Here is a 23226-nt window from a genome sequence, read left to right as displayed (position 1 = left end):
TATATGTTCGTCTGTGTTTGTTTTTGTTTATTCGTGTTCGTTAGTGTCTGTTACTATGCCGCTGTGCATTAGCTACCGTTTCCCTAAGGAATGAGCACAGACACGAAATTCCGTCTGTTTGTTAGGTTTGTCTAACAAACGCTTGACGGACAAATACAAGCCATTGGACTATCACTTAGATTGGAATTCATGTAACAGTTTTAATCTCCCATCTCATCTTTATATTATTTTCGTTCCTAGCAACTTTGCTGATAGCCATTTTTTAAAAATCTGACGTGTCAGCTAATCTGATATGTATATTCTATCTATAACTTCTGGTTTTACAATAACTGAAATAAAACAATCTAAGCATAAAACATTTCATACCACAGGTAAATCAGTTTACATGTAACATAAACAGAAAAGATCCACACAAGTCTATGAATACAGCATACCATAAGAAAATAAATTAAAAGAAAAAAAAACTACTTCTACTTCTTTGATCCAACCCAACCGAACCTTACCTTCATCGATGCTCCAAATTTTCTTCGACAAACCCTTCAACCAGTTTTCAGTACCATCATCACTGCCAGTGCCATCACAGATGCATGAACGTTCAATGAGTAGATTCATTAATGTCCATTGAGGAGTCAACCGAATCTCGATTCTGATGAGATATATGATAGTTTTGAAGGCTTCGACGAACTGGGCTTGATAAAGCATTTGAGAAAATGTAGTTCCTTGGTTGTTGATCACCGCCACTTGGAACATTTGAAGGCCCAGAATTTGTAAACGGGCTTGGGTTTGAAGCCTGACTATGTTGTTGCTGATGTAAACTTCTTTGAGCCATTGATGGCTCTTCCACATACAATTCCAACTCACCCTGCATATAAATGCACTTGATAATTGACCATGTTCCGTCGTTGTTGAATTTTATACCAAAATAGTTGTTGATATCATAAAGTAATTCATGTACAGTTAATAACTGTTGGGGAAATGTGAACCTGAATATAGGCAAGTACGTCATCAGAAGTCACTCTCAAACCTTCCCCTTGTTGTTTGGATATCCATTGGTACAGCTTTTCCTACACAATATCAAATGATATATTAACTAATAGTTAATTATACAAATGGTGAAAGTTTAAACATTTTCCAAATTACAAATTTAATATATAAGTTACACATCATATACCAAAATAGAGAAAATACACTAAATACTTTTAAATAGAGGCACAGAGAAAATACACTAAACTAAGCTGTGATGAATTTACTAACCACAGCAGTATGACAATTATACACTAAATACTTTTAAATAAAAAACTAAAATGGTGAGCTAGTCATTGAACATAATAAAATGTATTAATAGATACTGAATAGCAAATTAAACAAATATATGGCTGTGTTGTAGCTGTAATTCACAGCGGTAAATGAACATTAAACCTCACCTTTTGTGATTCAACTATTAATCGACAGCCAAACAGCAAAGTAAACTATAGTAGAAATAATCAAAAAGAAAAAAAAATTGCTCAACCAAAATTCCAATTTAATCTTTCCCTCAGACAATTTGACATAATGAAATTCAACAATCAACACTGACTCAATTACATTATGACTTATAAGCCTTATGCTATCATTCTAATTGTTCATTTTCCAAAAGCACCTGCTTAAAAAGATGCTTAGAATACATTTTATAGCAAAATGTTAAAGCAATAAATTATTAATTTTAGTTGTGCAAACCACCCATATTACGAGAGTAATAAACTAATGTTATACTGTTGTAGCACCTTGGCAAAGCAGACGATCTTGGTCGGTATGAAAAGTATGATGTTACAACTGTAATGGGTCCTTCCATGTTACATTGTTATCAGATATCCAATACCAACTTCGGTCTTAAAAGTGCCAGACGCTCTAAAGCGTTTACGTCTCGTCTTGAAAGCCGAGGCGCTAGACATGAGACGATTTCAAACGCTACGTACAAGTAAAAAAACTTGGGGAAAACGAATATTATATAAACAAAAAAAAACTTATGAATCAAAACTATGTTAATCATTTTAGTACTAACTACTAATTCAGGTATTAAAAACTGAATTTTACAAAAAAATAATAATAATAAAATAACCACCACTCAAAAGTCAAAACAAGAGTCACGATCGCCACCAATCAACCAAAAAAGAAAATACTCTGTCAAGAACTTATATAAGGTCAACCACAATACTCTGTTAAGCATGGTGTCATGCGACTCATATGTATACTTTAAATCGATAAACAACAAACATTTGTTTACAAGTCTTCTATCAGTAAAACAGTGTTCATTAATAATCCTCACATAAGAGTAATACAACTAAGAACCATCCAATGACCTTATCTCATACATGCAGTCAACAATAATCTAAAGAATCACTTTCTACACCAATTCAAATCGAACTCGATGTTGTCGGTTTAATATCCTATCAATATTAGCTAATCATTTACATTATCACAGTTAAGATATAAGAGCAAATCATGTGCTATATTCAGTGCATTGGTACCCTAATTTCATGATAAAACAACTTATAAAAAACTAGGGTTTAATAATAACAATAATAATAAATTGTACCAATCCATGGCGTTCACCAGAGAGAAAGGAAAGCTTCTGGTGGGCCATGGCTTGAGAATAGAGTTGAGAGAGAGAGTTAGCGGCGGTGCAGAAGGTGGAGTGCATCGTCCGATCCACTTCGTCAAGGCTGGTGGCCAACGATTTACGCTTCTTTGCCATTCAATAATAATAATAATAATAATTAGTATATGTATCTTCAAAACCTAGAAACCCTAACCTACTTGAATGAATTGGATTGGATTCGAAATAGTTTCGTGTGGATTTTGTGTTTCTTATGGATGAATAATAAGTTATTATTATGCGAATCGATGATGAAAGAGAAGAATATGATGGATGAGAGACCCCTTAACCTATCATCTATACGTATCCTGTTTGTGTGTCCCACGCGTTGCTTCTTTCTTTCTAAACTGGCTGAGGAAGAAACAAAGGCCCGATTTACACAGAAAGGGCCAAATGTAAATAAATTATTTTGATTTTTGAGTTTCAATCAACTATTAGCATTTTATTTATTTATTTTTATTTTTTTTATTCTTACTTTTGCTAAATAAACTAACATTGAAGTATTGAACTTCTTAGGTTTAAATAATTAGCTATTCTTTAATCCTCACAATTAAAAGTGAGTTTTAAAAGAAAACTAAAAATTATGTTCATCGATCGTCATATCAGCATTTTCATTATACTTGAAGTTTTCATTGATATCTCTTTCGATTTTAACCATTTGGCTTCTCTCTTTCTCAATCTCTATAGACAACTTTCTTAAACGATTTTAACATGATCGTTTTTCAAAATTTTATAATTCAATTGAAAGTATTATACAAAACAAAATCCTAAAGGCTTCAACTTAATGGACAAATCCGACACAAATGTTTCAAACACATAAATTTCTGACCTTAGAACTCACAAGATTCTCGACTTTGAAACGAACAAAGACGGAATCCCAAATTTTGAACACATTGGAAATCAAGGAGACATAGAGCAATCGTTGGATAAAAAGGTAGTGAAACAAAGCATGGGTCCAGTTGTAGATTGTAGTTGATGGTCGATGTCATTGGTAATTGTCACACCCCGACCAAAGGCGGCGGAACATGCCGAGGTGTAACGATTGCCCATAAGCGCATGACACTATTTAAAGCGACAATATTTAACAAACTCATTTCATTTCACAACATCGAAAATGTCACATAACCAAATATTCATAAGTCAAATACAACAAAATATAGCAAATCAAATATTGTTCATTTTTGCTAATATCCTAACGGTATTTGTGTCATTTTCTTCACCGAACTCCATAATCAACCTAGATGCAAACCTGTAACATTCATAAAATAAAGTTGTCAACACAAAGGTTGGTGAGCAATTCATAAGTTTGAACAATAGATATATAGTATGAAAAACCACAAAACTAGTATACAAAACCATAAATAATAGCTATAAACTTGGATAAATTGACAATCGCTAATAGAATTACGTTAGCGCCACCTAGCTACAAGGGATTGCCAAGTAGTCTAGGATTTAATAGAATATCGTTAATTGCATTACGTTAACGACACCTTGCTACAAGGGGATGCCAAGTAGTCTAGGATTTATAGATTCCACCAACCGAAAGCGATAAACACATAGGCATATAAGCATAAAACACCAAATCGAGCAATTATTCAAGTAAAGTATACAACAACGTTTGTGGTTTAAGACTCAAGTATAAAACATTTGATTTGAATAAGTATGAAATGTCACCCCAAAACAAAAGATAGAAAACGGGGTATGAAGTTACTCACGTTCAAGTATAAAACTTGATCGGTAAAAGATGAATAACCGGATGGATGAAGTTTAACGAGCAAGGCCTAAATGACAATAAAATCTTGGATTTAGAATGGTTGTCTTGAAGATCTTTAAATAAAATAATTGTTGCAAAAAGTAAACAATTAAAGTTCAATGTTTAAAATGTAACTATTTAGTTTTAGGTCGCCGGAAAAACATTTTTGGTCGGGAAAGTCAATTTTTTGCGGGAAAACACCACCCGAACACCGCCACCACCACCAATTGACTCACCGCCAACCAACCACCAGCACCGTCAACTGATTCCGACGATGGTTTAGGTTTCCGGCGACCTCAATAATTGGGGCTTTTACTAGAAAAAAGATTCCTAAAGGTACGATACAAAGTTACCATGATATTTGGGACAAAATTGTTGAGTTTTCGGGAAAAAATGTGTGTTTTCCGGGGAAAACGTTTTTCCGGCGACCTGAAACTAACGACGTTAGAATTTTGTTAGTCGCGGACCGTTATGAACAAATACGTTAAAAGTTGGAACCGTCAGTAACCAATTCATTAGTTATGACAGGCTAAAAATCAATTTCCCAAAATAAAAATAGGGTAAAACATTCCATTGCAGTCCCTCTCCATCACATCAAAATTCAGTCAATTCCTCAGTCACACTCACACCAATCGAACTTCCTTCCTTCATTCTGGAGATCTATTCATTTCAATTCGATTCGATTCGATTCGATTCATATCATTCAGGTACGGCATCCAATCACCTCCAACAACTTCATCTTTCTTTTTCTTTTCTAGATCTTAAATTATTTATTCATTCTACTGCTTAAATCTTCATCATTTCAAATCTGATTAATTACGGATCTCACCTCAATATAATTCTTCTTCTTCAATCATCTGGTGGTACACGATCACTAATTTACTTATCTTTAAATCCCATTCACTGTTCATACTTTTTATTCTTACTGTTCAATTGGGGGCATAAATATAAATAATAATAATTTTAAGTTAAAGTCTCTGTATTTGCTATTATCTGATCATCCACTTGAATTTCATGACTTAATTAAACCATTTCTTTCTTTCTTGATAGGTATTAGTAACTTTGTAACCTATAATCAGCTTTGACAACACTAGAATTCTGATGCGGAATTGATCGAAAATGCCTCCATCGAGTAAGGCCGATAAGAAGGCACCCGTAGACGCTGCAGCATGGATGTTCAACATCCTCACTTCTGTTGGGATCATCATTGTCAACAAAGCCTTAATGGCCACATATGGCTTCACTTTTGGTAATTATTCAACTTGTTCATATTTGTACTTTCGGATACGCTTATTTGTGAGATCTGATACAAACAGCTTTTAACATGACAACTCTAATGCGTATTACGCTTTTCACGTTAAAAGCTGTTTGTATTTGATAGACACTGTGTATTTGTATTCCATCTAATAATATGTTTATATGCAGCAACAACATTAACCGGATTGCACTTTGTAACCACCACCTTGATGACCGTTGTTCTTAGGTGGCTCGGTTACATCCAACCTTCCCATCTTCCCACTCGAGAACTTATAAAGTTTGTCCTGTTTGCTAATTTCTCGATTGTTGGAATGAATGTCAGTCTTATGTGGAACTCAGTTGGATTCTACCAGGTAATTTTTACTTTTTGACTTTGATCTGTTGGTCTCGCATTCTGATTTTGAAATGATTTATATTTAAATATTAATGTCAGATTGCCAAGTTGAGTATGATCCCTGTATCATGCTTGTTTGAAGTCGCGTTTGATAAGATTCGGTATTCACGAGACACGAAATTAAGTATTTTGGTGGTTCTTCTCGGTGTTGCGGTCTGCACAGTTACTGATGTGAGCGTTAATGCCAAAGGTGTCGGTGCTGCTTTCGTTGCAGTATGGAGTACATCACTTCAGCAATATGTAAGCATTTAGATAATAATGAACTGAACTTTGCACCTTTTCTTGATTACGAGTTTTGACTGATTTTAAAAAAGTTAAAACTTTGCCTCTTTTCTTGATTTCTTGATCACCAATTTTCGTTGATTCTGAAAAAGAAATTAACTTGCACCTTTTTTTGATTTCTTGATTACCAGTTTTGACTGGTTTTTTCTAAAAAAATGTACCTTTTGCACCTTTTCTTGATTTCTTGATCACCATTTTCACTGATATAGTTATATTATTTTACTTTGCTTTTTTTCTTAATTTCTTGATCACTGCTTTTCACTGATTCTAAACAAAAACTTTTCTTGATTTCTTGATCAACAATTTGACTGATTATAATTGTACACTACACTACAGTATGTTCATTATCTTCAAAGGAAATACGCGTTAAGTTCCTTCAATCTGTTGGGCCATACCGCACCTATCCAGGCTGGATCTCTTTTAATATTGGGCCCGTTTTTGGATTACTGGTTAACTGAAAAGAGAGTCGACATGTTTAAATATGATCTACCATCTATGGTGTTGATACTGCTATCCTGCACGATTGCAGTAGGCACGAATTTGAGTCAGTTCATCTGCATCGGGCGGTTCACAGCTGTCTCGTTTCAAGTACTTGGGCATATGAAAACCATACTGGTTTTGATTCTAGGATTCATATTTTTTGGAAGAGAAGGGTTAAACCTTCATGTGGTGGTTGGGATGATTATAGCCATAGTGGGTATGATTTGGTATGGAAACGCTTCTTCAAAACCCGGGGGCAAAGAACGTCATGCACATTTGCTTCCTAAAACAAGTCATCAAACTTCAACCGCAGGCGAGAAGGTTTAAAGAATAGTTAGTTGATAGCAAAATTTGTTCTGATTAAATTACCATGATTGTTATTTTTATCGGTTTTCTGATATGAGAATGTTGGTGAATTAGTTTTCTTGATGTTTAGCCTATGATGGGTTATAAGCTGTAGTGATATTTATGTAGTGTAGACTGTTTTGGAAAGATGCAAACCTCATTATTTATTCTTTTTGTTGAGTATTATTACTACTTATGATACATTTAATGCCTTAAAAGGCTAGTTTTGAATATTTTTATTTTCATTTTCTGTTTGGTTTATTCTTAACTTGTACATCTCTAAGTTGAACAATTGATTCTCTTGTTTTAAAATCAATTTCAACATAACTAAAACATTGACAGTAGTAAAAAAATCATAACCAATGTAAAGTTTAGCTCTTTGGAGTTTCACACATTCTTAGCTAAAAATGTTCCAAATTCATCACCAACACATGTTACAAAATAGAAGAAAGCTTGCCACAAGTGTTACAAAAAATAATAAAATTCCTCAAGAAGAATTTAGAGTAAAATAAAACAACAAAAAAAACTTAAAAGAAAATAAAATTCAAACCACTTTATCTACTTGTAGGCTGCGAATTACACGGTCTATTGGTTAGCAGGATACTGATCGGCTCCATAAGTTTCTTGTAGGTTTTCATGGTTATAAAAAGAAGAAATTTATTTTCAGATAAGCAGTAAAAAGAAAATATTTTACTTTTGGAAACATTGAACTGAAAACACAATTAGAGATTAAGTTTATCCAAACATAGGTTTAAGTACGATCCAAGATCAATTTGTCACAAGTATTACATCTCAAATACATCTCTATTTATAAATAAAAGTTGGAAGTTGTGAAAATAAATCAACCATGTATACTATACAGCCCATCATCATTAATACTGTTCGGATATTGGACACCCCAACTCCTTTGCAGCAATATCCAGATAATCAATCGCCATTCCGGATGCAACTCGACTGTGAGCTTCCCAGGTTACACATTTCCCTAGCTCCGCTTCCCAGTCCGGGCCTATGGACCCCACATGCAAAATGGCTCTAAGAACCGATATGCTTAAGGTCCGCACGTGAGCACTCGGGTGAGAAAGGCAACGTACTGTAGCTGCCAGCCGACACTATCACAAACACAATTATATTAACAATCAATCCTTCTTTTCAAATTCTAAACCATGATTCATCATCATTAACGGTTGTTTTTGTATGTTTATTTACCTTGAGAAGATTACACAGACCATCTGCAACGGCCAGCCCAGATTCTCCCCATTCAAGCACATGCCGAACCGCCCTAGCTGTTGCTTCCAGAAGCTGAAACACAACATGTCTATATTAAATATTTAAACAACTCGTCTATATGTTATTGTTTAGCAAAAAATAATAATTTTAAAAACCTCAAGTTGTGGTAAGGTGCATGCTTCTCCATCAACAAGCATCCCATCAGTGGCACGCAGTAGGAGGTCTAATGCAGCGGTTAATATCACCAGTGACTCAGGGGTGTCATGTTTTCTCATTAACTCCACTATTAACTTCACGATCCTTTGGTTAATTCTCCATGTCTTTTGACCAAGATCATCGTCTTTAGCGATCCATGGCTGTAATTCCCTCTCGGCCTGACACGCAAATACATAAAAGCGCAAAAGTGACTAAACAGTAAATAACATTGCTTAGAAACATTTAGAGATGAACAAAATGGGGACCTGAAGAACAATTGCAGTTGCAGCTGTTGTTGGTGATGCTGATACCACATTGCAGAGTGCATCAACCACCTGTGTAAACAAACAGTAATCAAGATTGACATAAAACACATCAAAAATGGTAAAAACTGAAAAGATTACCTGTCTCCATCCTTGTTGAGCCGAGGTACTTTCTGCGGTAAGTTGCATTTCGGGTGATGCAATCATCTTATGCCAGAGCAACGACACAACCGAGAAACATAATTCTTGTTTCTCTGTCAAAACCGACCTTAAAAGAACCCGCGCACTGCCATTAAATCCAATGTGTCGGTCCATCGTAAGAAAGTTAGCTAACTCTGAAGCATTAAATGGAAAATTCATTATCCCTTTCTCAGAGCTGCTGTCCATGTCATCACATAACTTAGAAACTTTGTCATTTGTTTCTACAGTGGCTTGATGTGTGCTTGATGACTCTCCCGTTTCACAGTTAGTTCGTTTTTTACCGCTTAATGATACAAGAGGATGATTATTTGGAACGGGTGCATCCAACGGTTCTGCTTTATTGACAATCGATGCAACTGCTTTACCGTGAATATCAATTAGATTATAAAGTGAAGATGCGGTGGAGTGAATTTGTTTATCCCATTTGCACCTCATCAAAACCGAGAGTGCGTGCATGCAAGCTTTTGACCGTCTAAAGAGCTCAGAAATATGAGCTGCAACCATAGCAGCAGCTACTATTTCATTTGAACTATAACTCCAAGATGTACCAACAGAAGACGGTTTTAGTGAAAAAAGTGCTTCCAAGATTGATAATATCCTACGAGTGTGACTAACCGCTGACTTGATACTATTCTGGAAACCATTTGAAGATTTAACCAATGTTGTACCTTTTGCAGCATTTTCAGCATTCTCAACATTTGAATGATTATTATTTGCTCTTGAAATTAAAGGAAAAAGCTGAAGCTCACACGCAAGAGCACAAACAGCAGCCAGCACATAAGAATCAAAAGCTGCAACGGGTCCTTGTTTATTTACTCTTTTACCCCCGTGTTTTCCCTCCAATTCTTCGCCTTTTGGTTTCTTACCTACATGAAGCTGAGCTTCATGACTAACACACACGGTCAAAATAACAAAAAGTAGTCTAGACGAAAGCTCAATCGTGGCACATGATTCTAGAAACAACGAGTGAACCATGGTTCGAAGCTCGGCCACAGCCAGGTTTTTGGAAGCGGACCCGAAAACGTATCGGGTTTTTGTCGTGTGCTCAAATGAAGATTCTGCTGGAAATGTTCTCTGAAGGATTGTTTCAACGGTAGCAACAAATATCTTCATGAGACAAGCTTCAGATGGGCTGCCACGTGGCAGATATTCAAGAACTTTAAGGAGAGGAATGTATAGGTTCCATGATAACACGGGTGGTTGTAAAGGGGTTGCAACAATGATCTCAGGAAGATCAATTACAGACGAACTCAAAGGAATTAGGCCATAAGCAGCTTCCCAGATTGTGCATATTCTCCATTCGACCTCGGGCCCATGTGCACGTAGCATTGATGCTATTCCTTGTGCAGTCGCTTCAATCGTTGCTTCAGATGCTGGCATTTGTCTCTGATAAATATAATTTGAGTTTTTAATTTTATTTAACAAACAATTACTACCATTAAAAGAGTGGGTGTATGTAATTCATACCTGTTTTTTATGGTTTGAAATGTAATCACCCGTAGGTTCAACTGGTCTAAGTGGAGGAAAAAGCAAAGCAGGTTGGGAAAGTATCCGGAAAAGTAAAGCAGCTGCTGAATCTGCTGCAATGCCAGCTCGCATAGACATTGCCATTCCAATTGCACGCAAGAAGTGCAAATGCATCCAGTTTGTCGGAAGCTACAAAAACAGTAAAAGAACAAAAAAGACAAGTTATAACTTTTATGCGGTTTGAAGAGAACATCATTGCTAACATCACATACAGAGAATTATATATATAACTGAAACTATAACTAGACATCATATTCAACGACGTACATTACTCATAGTCATAGCACTCAAGGAAAAAGTAATAAAGCCCATCTTTCATAAAAAGCTATTAAGTAAACATATTTAAAAAAAGAAATCAAAGCTACGAATGACATGATTAGTAGCTTGAACTCCTGAATTCTCCATACATTAGATTTTATATGTATATTAACCAATGTTTAACTAAATTTACCACGGCAGTTGTGTGCTTATGTTGAAATATAACTCCAAACATTTATTATTTAGTCGGCCCAATGAGAAGCAGAAAGAGACTCCTACCTACCTGGGACCTTTGGATCTATGACATTGACAGTCTATCGTCCTTCCAACAAGTATGTCTGCATGAAAGAGCTGAAACTAATATTTCAGTTTGTACAATCAGAAGCGAAGGGCCTTTAGAAAAGTATGAGATGTGTACACACATCCATGCATCACATGCATAGAATCAGTGGGAACAAACAGAGGTGGGGGGAGTATGGCTGTATGGGTCATGCGATTTAGTTAGTGCCATACATTAGCTTCTTTATGTCGTGTTTCATTGTTTAGTCAATTAGTGGATTAGAGGGTTAATACCTTTGAGTCAATCAGTAAAGTAGTGGGCAATTTCCGTTTTAGTACCTAGTAGCCAGCTGGTATGTGAGGCTATATATATAGCCTTTGTTTATGTTTGTCGATTATGAATTGTATGAAAGTAAAGGAGATATCATTGATAATGATACTTATAATCTGTTACAGTCTAACTGTAGTATAAATTGACTAAATGCTAAACCCTGACCCTAATGGGCTAATGAGCCTAGGCTTAATGCGGCAAACCCTAATATATTCTAGCACTCCCCTTCAAGATAGAGGGTATACATCAAGCTTTCCAAGCTTATTACATATATCTTCATCACAGGGATCATGATAGACTTGATAAAAACCTATGCGGGTTGACCACTAGAGTTGGAAAACTAGATTCAATCTCATATGTAAACGCTTTTCTCTTACAAAGTAATAATAAATTTTAATGTGCTCTGCTGATTATAGGAGGCCAGAAGAGATTGAAAAAGACTCGCTGTGAATAAGAAAAACAGATCTGAAATAAAATTGTTCGGGTTAATATGAGACAGAAACAGCGGTGGACACTGGACAGTGACACACGGAATCGAAATGTGGCTGCTGGAATTGACACACGGTGCCAGTATGAATCACAGCGGTACGAGACTGCCAGAGTTGATACACGGTGCCTGAAGGAGACTGTCGAAATTGATACGTAGTGGCAGAGGATGGCTGTCGAAATTGATAAACGCCAGTGGAAGATGACCGTCAGAATTGATATGAGATGTCGGAAAGTGGTTGCCAACTCTGATAGAACTTTGGCAGATAGGGTTATTAAGTGCAGGCCGCGTCTCATAAATGTTGGGGACGCGACGTGTGGTGGCGGTAGCAACTTCTGTTTAGGAGGAACTTGGCTCTGATACCATGTGAAAATACACTTAAATGGTAATTGACATACAATAATTTCTGTATGCCTATTATGTGTTTGCACCCCGTTGGATAGATAAACATTATTGGCTTCCTGTAATGAACTAAATGTGCAAACGCCATACTATTTTCTCAATGAGTAACTATATCATATAAGCACACAACTGACAACCCTATGGTCATGATTCATGTTATAATTCCCCAATTATGTTTTAGTGAGTCAGTCAGCTGTTAGCATATTAGTCAAGTGATTTTCTAGTCCATGGGAACAGTTTTGATAAAGAAAGAGGATATAAACGCATGTAAGAACAACCCATGTAGAGATGATTGTGATTCACTGGTTTTGCAATAGCTAAGGACATAGTTTAATAAAGGTGCTTTAGTCATGTATCTTATTTAATTATGGACAGAGACTGTTGAGTATCAAGCAATGTCCTCCATTTTGCAACAAGAAAGTTAATAGAACTCAGGCCAATTTTAATCAGGAAAACAAAGCAAGGTGAATTCAGCAAAGATCCGACCTACTTTCCATTGGTAGGCCGTAGACCAGTCAGATGCCAGCATCATTATAGTGTACTTCATCAAAATTTAGCATGATTTTGAACATCCATTAATACTTACAGAATTCTTTTAACAATTAATACAACAAAATTGCCTTAATAAAATTCAGCCGTAGGGTAAAATCACATGAGCAAATGCCCATGAGCGGGTCTATCATCATTTAAGGAACACTCAAATGGCAATGATTAGGGGTGTTCACTGTCCAGCTTAGCAGGTTTCAACAAAAGTTTTGGGTCGAACCACTAATTATGTTTTGGAAAGACAACAGAACCGCCCAGGTTGATTGGGTCTGCTGAATCACCATTTGATGGGTCTAGGCAAAAAAGATTTTCAAAATCATATTATGCATTAAATTATAACAATGATAAGGGTAGTTCATGAATATGATATATAACATAAATTTATATTCCTCACATTAAAAAAGAAAAAAGAATAAAAAAGATAGATGTTAAACGGCCGGTTTGGTTTACATGTCCGTTCCAAGTTCCAAACCGTTAAAACTGAACCGTGAAGCGGACCATTAATATTTCAAACCGGCTGACTTTCTACTATTTGGGCAATTTGGTCATTTTTGGCAGTTTATGAAACCTAGCAATGGTATTGGCAGTTTTGAGATAGTCCAGTGAAAAGAACAACTTTAGCTAATGCTTACCCTCATCCCAGATGCATAGTCTTCTGCGGCTCGAAGCAGCTCTACAAGTTGAACAGCAGCATCAAGAGCATCCGGGGCCCACGACGGCGGTGCTTCTAACAGTCCAAGAAGAAGCCTTTGTGTGGCACTTGGACTAGCGATAGCATAATACCTAAAATATCATGGAACATAGAGATGTTAGAAACATGAAATCACGATGTTAAGTAAAAAAACAACAGGTATTCTGCTTTATAACCTGTGAAACAATCTTGCATAAGGCTCTAATGCAGGAAGGCCTGCAACAAGATGCTCATCCATGGCTGTTGTCGGTGGAGGAAGTAACAGAGCGGGAACAGCAGCTGCAGTTAGAGTGGCAGTTTCATATCGAGCAACTTCTTCATCACATACACTTAAAATTACACCAGCGCCATTAGCAACAGCCCATCTAGGAGTAGATGGCATTAATTGAGGATGCTTTCCGGATCCACGAGAAGAAGTCATCACTGAACATAAAGCATATATGTTATTCTTCTGTCAACAATAAAAGTTGAAAGATATCTACCAACACAATACCATATAAATAAAATTCTACCAACACTCTTGCCAGTAAGACGATCACACACACATTGATACTAATAAACTTTACAACTATGAATTATCAATCCTACATGTAATATGCAAAACTTAAAAAAGCATTCTAGCTTAATTGCAAGCAGATAAACTGGTTACATATAATCCAGTACACTCACCGACAGAAGGTGGTTTAAGTTCCCCTGCAGCATATTTTCCCATGACACCTCCACACCTATGAATGTGAAAAAGTTTAATAAGCTCACGGAATAGAGTGTATATAATACAAAAGAAGAACAATAAGTTGGAAAAAGCTGAGGCAATAGTATTATAGTAATTAAGGGTGTGCATGGTCAGTTAGGGTCGATTTTGGGCCAAAACCATAACCGAGATGTCGGTTTCGGTTAACCGGGTTTGAGGGTTATAGCGGGTCGGTTACCCGTGAATGCATATCATCTGTAATATTGAAAGAAATACATATAATTGGTTTGGTTCGGTTTTGGCGGGTATGGAAACTATGTAACCATAACTGACCCGCTATTGTCGGTTTTCAGAAAAACATTAAACCGATCCACCAGATTTTGGAAGTAGTAACAAGCAATCAAATGATACATCAGTGTGGTTTCAAGAACGAAGCTACAAATACGAGCCCTAAAGCAACGCACTACACTTTTTAAGTCCATGTAATGAAGCATTCAGAGAGGGTCTAAAACCTTAACAATCAATTTTTCGGCTGTAACAAAAATTCCTTCTAGCAAATGCTAACAAATACCCAACATTTTCAAGATTCCTTGAAAATAGGACCAACACAAACTGTCCTCGGCGTACAAGAATCATTAAAGAAGATAAGTTATAAAAAGTTTACTTTACAATGATCAGATTCCCACTTACCAACGAAAGTAGTCGCTTCTTATACCGAGAGGTGCAGCAAGCAAAAGATCAGTGATCCAAGGGGATAAGGGCCTTAGTGGTTTCTTTTCATGATGCACGGATTGTGAAGAAGATTCACCATCTGTAGAGTTGCTTGTTGATGCTTGGCTACTTTCTGTTTCGCCATGTGTGTGTTCAGACTTAAAAATCGGTCGATTGTAGTGAGTTAAAACTCTTAGAATCTCTCCACATGCCAGGGCCCATTGTTCAGAATATTCATTCTGCGTTTCAGAAACTAGATTATAAATCTTAATTGACCACATCTCATCAAGCATAAAGTTGACTTACATCAGCACTTGGGCAGATTAATGAAATGAAAGAAGCAAATGGAGGAATGCTTCTTTCATACTCCATTGTGCCATCAATGATGCATGAAATTATAGGAAGAATAACAGCATGCCCGTGCTCAGGATGATGAAGAACAAACATAGCTGGAAGTTAAGATTAGTTAGAAAAATAGTTTGCTACAAAAATCCAATCAAGAAAAACTGAAAATTCATAAGCATGGAACACAATACCCAAGACATCATCAAAGAGACGTTTTTCCTTCGTTGGATAACGATTGCGAACCAACTGCAAAACAAATATATCAGTGAGCAATTTAACAAAAGAATCCTGTCAGTGTGCAGAATGTATTACACACAGGAATCTTCCCTGTCTGTTTTCAACTGGCCATTAGAGACAAAACATGGTCTAATGGTAGAAGTACAAAGTAAACATATCATATATGCCCTTGCAAAGTAGTTAAAATACCAAATATGCCCAATTCATTAAAACAATCTAATAAATGACCATTTTACATCTTGTTTTTCTAAAACTTCAAAATTTCACATATGCCGAACTTTAACTTCAATTTTTTTATTTACACATTCTTAGCTTAAAAAAAAATTTACCCATCTGATTGTTCAATTATCTTCCGTCGAGAGACAATGATTCGGTCCGCTTGCTTATTGTTGATGTCGATCAAAATCCAAATAAAAATACGGTTTAAATAAAAATATAATGGTAAGGGGTAGATTGGTCATTAAGTAAAAATTCATGAAAGTTGGGTATATGTGATATTTTTAGTTTCAGTTGGGAATATATGAAATTCTTCAACTTTGTAAGGTATATATGTAACTAATCCAAAGAACTACCTCGGCTATATCTTCAGGAAATTGCTCTGATGTGAATTGGCCAAAGTAATCAACATATGCTATAATTTGTGCCTGCATACAGAATTAATTGAATACCCTATGTAATCAACAAGCAAATACTTATGTGTAGACTACAAGCAACTTGTACAATGCAAATATTATACAATATCTCAACTTAATGAACTGTGTGAATCATACCTTTCGTTGCTCTAGATCTTGTGGTGGAGGCCAAAATAGTGAAGAGAATTGTAGACTATCGGTCCACTTTTCAGATGCAGCGGCCATATGAACAGCTTCACCTTGTCTTTCTGGTGACAGAGAAAAGGTGAAAGCTGCAAGCTTAAAATCTTTCACTGCTACCAATCAAGAATAAGAAGATTGTAATTCAACATTTGTATACACCAGCCGATGTCTCTATAAAACAGTTTATCTACGACAGCAAATCTGGAGTCAACCAAGAACCACTCAAAAATGTTGGAATAACACTACATTAAAGCCTGTAACCATAGAATAACCAGCATCAGGTAAAGTAAGATTTGCTGTTAATACAATCAACTGCATAAACCATAAGGAAATGAATGTCTCAAATTTTAACAAAAACATAAATAATAACTTTAGGTCAAATCATCGTTTATTCCACGAATAGATAATAACCAAAAATCCGAATAAAGTTTAATCTTTGAGTCAAAATAAGTATAACATGTGCAAAAATATTTATCTCAAACCACCTTCAAAATCAAGGCGTTCAACACATCTTAAAATCTAATATAATAAGGGAGGGATATTGAGATGGTTTGGGCATGTGAAAAGAAGACAAACGACGGCTCCCGTTAGATCAGTTGAAACCCTTAGTATAGAAGGGAGGAGGGGTAGAGGCAAACCCAAATTGACTTGGGATGAGATGATTAGGTGTGATTTGCTAGACTTGCACCTCTCTTAGGACATGGTCGATGATAGGACTTCTTGGAGACGTAGGATTAAGGTTAAAAACCTTTAGGGGAAGGGGTTAGTTTGGGTTCTAACTTTGTGTTTTGGGCTAACTTTACCTCATATTGTTTCAGTCTCCCTACGATGTTTTGTTTATACTATCATACTATTCACCTCTTTTGTTATTTGGAGACTATCAATATATTTTTATATTAATTCTCTCTTTGTACTACTTGTTAATTGTTTATTACTAAAGTTACTATTCTTTCTATGTAGTTTTGAGTTAGTATGTAGAACTCTATGTTTCTCTTATTTCATCCATGTCGTATAGGTTTTCGGAGTTCGGGGTCTCCCTGGAAGCAACCTCTGGTTTGCCTACATCTCACCCTCCCCGGACCCTAATAACGGCCTATAACCAAGTGAAACAACAACAATAGCTGGAACATTCAATAAAACTAACAATAACTGTAACTTAATTAACAATACTACTACTAATCATCAAAGTTAAACTAAAGTTTCGATTCAGTTTCATCTAAACCAAAGACTAATTCCTCATCTTCTGCGTAAACTTATCACACCGACCTCTATTTCAGTAACAAACAACAATTAACTCGAATTCATCACCATTAACGCCGAAAAAAGGACCACACGTACACAAATTCGAGCGTTAAGCTAATCTACACGGCAATTAAACGAAAATATAACACAGATGGACGAGAATTTGAACAGAATATGTACCTGAAAGCTTGAAGAATCGATGCGAAATGGAGTTGGTTATCGATTTACAGCGACTGTGAAAGTTTGGAGAAGAAAGCAAAGCTAAAGCTAGGGATTGATTATTAATATTATTATTATTATTATGAGTGAGAGAGAAAATAAAATGTTTTATAAAATTAGTTATAGAGAGAGAAAGTGGAGAGAGAAAGTAAAGGAAGGAGATCTTTAACTGTGTGTGTGTGAGAGATCTTGCATACGTGGCAATGATATTTTCCTCTCACCTTAAGGCGGCCACGTTGAGTTGGAGTTTGAGTGGGTGATTGATATTTGATATTATTATGATGACTTGAAATACCATTTGTGTCCTTGTTATCATGTGGGGTCGATGAGGGAAAGGTCCCTTCGACGCTTCAAAGCATATTCGAGTTTTCTCAAAGTGAAAACGATGGCCGGATTGCATAGGAGTTAAGTGGGTTTCCATGTTATTATCATTTTCTAGTTTCTTACACATTTATGTTTTCTAGTTATATATTATCTTGTTCAACTGCACTTAGACTATGTGTAGTTGGCTACAATTCTAGGCGAAAAGGGGCGCGAACACCGCCCCCTCGGGCTACAAAAGGGGCGAAATGTGTGGGGCTGGGCGACAAATACTTGTCCAGGGTTGTGTTTTGGAATTTATTATTATTATAATAAGTTGTGTGTGGAGATATATATATACATATATATATATTATTACTATTTGTAGCCCCTACACCATTACACCCAAAAAACAAAAACTGTCCTTTGCTGACTGGACGTCACATGGCGCAAAACGCCTCATTTTATAGCCCCTCCACTACACATAGCCTTATGATATAATTGTATGTAGGGGTGAGAAAAAACGGTTCGTAACCGTCAGAACCGAGGAACCGAAACCAAACCGATGCCTCAGAACCAACCCTCATTCGGCACACAACAATTCGACCCCCACCACAATTGTGCATTATAGCAGCCATAGTTGTCATCGTTTTCGTTCACATAGAAGCCACTGCACCAATCAAACTCCGTTATCAGTTTGTCAAGCCCTTTTGTATTTGTGATGGATTCTATATGCATATTCATGTTTATGGATTTTTATGTGTGTATATGTTAGATTGGTTAGACAGCGTTGAATTTGGTTACAAAATATATTATTTGGTTTTGTATGTGCGTTGTATTGTAGGGGTAGCACGGGTGCTATGAATATTTCCTCGTACGTCGAGAGAGCAACCACAATTCCACCATACGTGGTTACCCACACGTCGTTGAGTACACTAATGTGATTCGGACCGTGTTAGATTTTAATCTAGGAAATAATGAGGTTGGTCTTAGATCACAAAATCCCCTTCAGCGGTTATAGTGAACCCAATGCTATAAGGCAAACTTCTAAGCATTATGACATTTGAGTGAAGCTAATAATATATGTAGATGGGTAAGTTATGATGTGATTTATTTTGTCGTATGGTACTATTAATCTACTTTTTTTATAATTTAACACATTTTTTGTTTTGTTAAGCCAAAGGTAAGGTATATCAGCGAGTCTGTATAATATGCTAACAAGGATTTTGCCACGAGACATTACTCAAGATTCACAAATTGTGGGAGGAGTTAGGGGAGTGTTAGACGCCCCCCCCCCCCCCCCCACCCCCGGCATTATAGTTTTTTTTTTATTTTGTGTGTTTTGTACATAACGCAATTCATAGGCAAAAAAATAATAATAAAATAATAATGGAATTTGAGGCATTATGAAGGCTTTATTACGACACTCTATTTTTGTATAAAATCATAATTCTGATTAGGCGTCACGTGTCACATAATGCCTGGATGTAAGGCTTTTTGACTACTCATGGTCCAAGCACCTATGAATTACTTGTAAGACCAACTTAACCGCCTGAGTTCTAACAATTTGTGTTCACGTTATGTACATAAATGTCAAGCTAATTACTATTATTATTATATAAAATTTTACAAGTTTGGTGCCGCAAAGCTCCCATTGGGTCACTTTGCGGCATTGAATTGGTGGTACTTTTTTTTTTAGTTTCGGTCTATAATTAACGTGACGAAAACTGACCGAATGACTATTTTGTTTTTGTTCTATTTTTATTATTTTGTTTTAGATATGATACTGTGACGAACGTGATGGAAACTAACTGAATTCGTGTAGACTCACCATGTTTTGTTTTAGTTTTAGTACCGTAACAAAAACTGACAAAATGCCGATGTTGTTTTTATAGTTCCGGTACTGTCTGATGTTGTTTTTTATTTCCGGTACCATAATGAACATGACAAAAACCGACCGAATTCGCGTAGACACCGCTTCAACATCCGGGATCGCCTGATCGATAACAGTCGGGTTTTACCAATGAGCGTGTTTTACCGACCAACGTCACGTCATTGGTCCACCCCTATTTCTATAATTTATTGTCTTAGTTCCAGTACAATAACACACGTAATCGAAACCGGCCGAACTCGTGTCGACTTACCGCATTAATGCTTGGGTCTTACCGTCGCTCGGATTTTATCGACCTGCCCCGTGCAACACGCTGAGAATAAGACTAGTTTGTTCATAAATATTTTTGGTTGAATTTTAGAATAGACGGTGAGAAACCACAACTATTATATTTATATCATTGTTTCTTTTAAAACCTTTTAATGATTGTAAAAATGAAGGCAAACGTTATGTATTTACTAACTAAATTCATCTCATATATTCTTTATAATTTATTTTCTTATTGTTACAAGTATCATGTTAAATTTATTTGTCATTTAGCCTATAATTGTAGAAAGCAAGAAGTTTTATGTACGTTGTACATTTTAAATGTAACGACTCGGGTTTCTTGAATTAATACTTTTTAGTAAATACCCGACCCACTCTTACGTTCGGGCTATTTATATAGCGTTTATCAAAAAGATTTAATTATTATATTATTATTTAATTAATTATATAAAACATATTTATAGCTTTCATAATTTGGTAAAAATTAACCTAAACTTATACTTTAACCCTTTAGCGTTTCCACCTCAATAGTCTAGGGGCTTTTTAGCAAATGTTGAACATTATAATCTTTTAACCCAATAGCCCGAACCCATATCCACGATCCATAAACTCAACCTGTTACCCGTTTACGTATCTTGCACCTTAATCTTCGCTTTAAACTTCGTTTACGTATCTTGCACCTTAATCTTCGCTTTAAACTTGGAAATTGATTTATGTATTATGATTCTCTTGTCTAAACCGTCCTTGCTGACTAAGTTAATTAAGAATAGAAGCAATTGAATTATAACGACCTGTTAATGGCATTACCAGTCGTCGTTCAAGCGTCGACGTCGAGATCTTCTTTCACCTTCAATTCGTCATCATCACAGGTAATTAGTTTGATGGTTACATTCGTCGTCCATCCCTCATCGATAACCCTAACACTGATTTAATTAACATTCACGGATTAAATCAATTGCAATTGTTAGGGTTTGTTCTTGATTTTTGTTTAAAGAGTTTTTGTTTATAATTAATCAAATCGGATTCTTGTTGCATATTGCTGGTTAGCCCAGCTGGTAAATACTCTTGGTTAGTAGGGCAGAGGTCACGGGTTCGACCCCTTGCCACCACGTATTTTTTGGTCTTTTTGTGTTTCTCTTTTTAAAAAGCATTTAATAAATACATTATTCTTAATAATAACTAATTAAAACTATTTTATTAGAAACCGAGCCTATAATACTTATTTTCTCGCGTCTTTGTCCGTGTATGTATATGTGTATTTAGATATACATATATCTATATATACGTATATATAATACCATGTAAACTAATATTTTTCGTTATATATATATATATATATATATATATATATATATAAATGGACAAACTTTTTGAATATTTTAACAAATTAATAAATATTTTTAAAGATGTATAATATTTTTATATAATAAAATATTATAATGCATTATTTAACGGATTAATAAACTAGTAATATTATTAAAGATATGTTTTACTTATATAATACCTTTATAAATAATAATTACAATATACTTTGTTTATAATTTGGCAAACTAATAGTTCTTCATATAATAACTTTATATATAATAAAATATTATATTAAGTATGATTAAAAAGAATATAATACTGTTTAATAATAATTATATGCTTATTTGTTTATGTGTTAACAACTTATACCTTACTTGTTTATGTGCTTATTTGCTTTGTATGCTTTCGCATTCGGAGAGGTCCAACATAATCTCAGTCTAGTATGATCATACGCCAGTCGTTAGCCTTTGTGCTTCTCGACATCTCAGTTATACTTTCTCATTTGGTTAATTTGTTATTCTCATATGACTTGTTGCAGCTACGTATTTTGTTATATATACTATATGTATAACTAAACTGGTGTATTGCTCACTCAACATGTATTGTTGACAAAATTCTATTTTATACGCATATGCAGGTTGGTGAAGACTTAGTGAAGACTTTAGTTAGAAGAATATTTTAATCAAGAAGTATAAAATTTGTATCGTTGTATAAATTATGTATTTGTTTATTTTTTGATTTATTTGATAATTGAATTCAATTAATAGATATTGTCATTTAAATATTGCATGATAGTACCTTGAGAGCTGTGACAATCAGTTCGCGCCCCGACATTTCCGCCGTAGGTTGGGGTGTGACATTAAAGTGGTGATTTAAAACTTTTTTTAATCGGTGTTTGGTATTACCTTATACCTAAGTGAGTTTTTCTAAATCGAGATGTCAATTGTTCATATTGATTTTTACGCTTTAAGCCCGATTCACTCATGAACATGCACCATTAAGGAAGAAACTCTGCAATGTATGAAAACTCACTTGAGTCAAGTTTCGAACATGAGACTATAGAGATGTCAAACCTTAATCATCATCTCATGCAATTGGACTAGAAGACCAATTGCATATGATTGAAAACTTTTGTTTTGTATTTATTTACTTTTGTTTGAATGGCGAGATAATTGGATGTAAAGCATAAGATTTAGTCATTCAAAAAGAAAAGAAGAGAAATGGAAACTAAACCTTTGAGGATACGTCCCAACAAATAGAGTTACCACATTTACTCGAAACCTGAAATCCGATACAAGAAAACGCGTATCCAAACTAACCCGACCTGAAAAACCCAAACCCTAAGCAAATTAACTCGGGTTCTTAGGTCCGATTTATAGGTTTCTGGTCAGCCCAAAAAACCCAAATAATTTTTTTGTTTAAATACAAAAATAATATATTTTTAGGTATATAATGTATCAACATAGAAAATTTAAATACCAGAAGTTATTAGGAGATATATATTATTAATGATACACATTAAGTTAGAATAATGTGTCAAATAAGCTAAACCTTACTAACTAAATTTGATGGACACCCATAAATAATGAAAAGTCGCCTCTAGTCGTTTTTTAACTAATCACGACAACGACCTAGTAGTAGCATAGCAGG

The 23226-nt window shown here is 35.3% G+C and overlaps 3 protein-coding genes across 3 annotated transcripts; 1 reads left to right on the top strand and 2 right to left on the bottom strand.

Moving 5' to 3' along the window:
* Positions 1-335: 335 nt before the first annotated feature.
* LOC143554740 (uncharacterized) lies at positions 336-2987 on the bottom strand. Its single transcript, XM_077044437.1, has 3 exons — positions 2576-2987; positions 984-1064; positions 336-862 (listed from the first exon to the last, which is right to left on the bottom strand). Exons 1-3 carry the CDS (start codon positions 2732-2734, stop codon positions 596-598), a joined length of 507 nt encoding a protein of 168 aa, XP_076900552.1. The 5' UTR covers positions 2735-2987; the 3' UTR covers positions 336-595.
* A 2458-nt stretch (positions 2988-5445) lies between these two features.
* On the top strand, positions 5446-7299 carry LOC143554739 (UDP-rhamnose/UDP-galactose transporter 6-like). The gene is made up of 4 exons (XM_077044436.1): positions 5446-5637; positions 5814-5998; positions 6079-6279; positions 6658-7299. Exons 1-4 carry the CDS (start codon positions 5508-5510, stop codon positions 7126-7128), a joined length of 987 nt encoding a protein of 328 aa, XP_076900551.1. The 5' UTR covers positions 5446-5507; the 3' UTR covers positions 7129-7299.
* A 576-nt stretch (positions 7300-7875) lies between these two features.
* Positions 7876-17944, bottom strand: LOC143554764 (protein GIGANTEA-like). The gene is made up of 15 exons (XM_077044452.1): positions 17775-17944; positions 16308-16606; positions 16110-16181; positions 15492-15546; positions 15262-15404; positions 14935-15194; positions 14223-14278; positions 13730-13976; positions 13495-13645; positions 10500-10688; positions 8973-10418; positions 8835-8903; positions 8529-8747; positions 8353-8445; positions 7876-8255 (listed from the first exon to the last, which is right to left on the bottom strand). The coding sequence occupies exons 2-15, from the start codon at positions 16392-16394 to the stop codon at positions 8019-8021; spliced, it is 3324 nt and encodes a 1107-aa protein (XP_076900567.1). The 5' UTR covers positions 16395-16606; positions 17775-17944; the 3' UTR covers positions 7876-8018.
* Positions 17945-23226: the final 5282 nt, after the last annotated feature.

This window comes from Bidens hawaiensis, unplaced genomic scaffold (genome assembly GCF_021521415.1).
Source record: "Bidens hawaiensis isolate Kalapana, Puna unplaced genomic scaffold, B.hawaiensis_p1.1 tig00017853_1, whole genome shotgun sequence".
Taxonomy (NCBI): domain Eukaryota; kingdom Viridiplantae; phylum Streptophyta; class Magnoliopsida; order Asterales; family Asteraceae; genus Bidens; species Bidens hawaiensis.
The sequence above is the reverse complement of the archived record's forward strand: the minus strand, read 5'-3'. Positions and strand labels throughout refer to the sequence as shown.

Bases quoted from the DNA above. Each gene is read 5' to 3' on its own strand.
- LOC143554740 (XM_077044437.1), bottom strand. From the start codon at position 2,734: ATGGCAAAGAAGCGTAAATCGTTGGCCACCAGCCTTGACGAAGTGGAT. The intron at 1,065-2,575 runs GTACAATTTATT...GATATTGTGTAG, and splicing joins CTGGTGAACGCCATGGATTG to GAAAAGCTGTACCAATGGAT. The intron at 863-983 runs GTTCACATTTCC...ATTTATATGCAG, and splicing joins ACGTACTTGCCTATATTCAG to GGTGAGTTGGAATTGTATGT.
- LOC143554739 (XM_077044436.1), top strand. From the start codon at position 5,508: ATGCCTCCATCGAGTAAGGCCGATAAGAAGGCACCCGTAGACGCTGCA. The intron at 5,638-5,813 runs GTAATTATTCAA...GTTTATATGCAG, and splicing joins CACATATGGCTTCACTTTTG to CAACAACATTAACCGGATTG. The intron at 6,280-6,657 runs GTAAGCATTTAG...ACTACACTACAG, and splicing joins GTACATCACTTCAGCAATAT to TATGTTCATTATCTTCAAAG.
- LOC143554764 (XM_077044452.1), bottom strand. From the start codon at position 16,394: ATGGCCGCTGCATCTGAAAAGTGGACCGATAGTCTACAATTCTCTTCA. The intron at 16,182-16,307 runs GTATGATTCACA...TTCTGTATGCAG, and splicing joins AAGATCTAGAGCAACGAAAG to GCACAAATTATAGCATATGT. The intron at 10,419-10,499 runs GTATGAATTACA...TATATTTATCAG, and splicing joins TTTCAAACCATAAAAAACAG to AGACAAATGCCAGCATCTGA.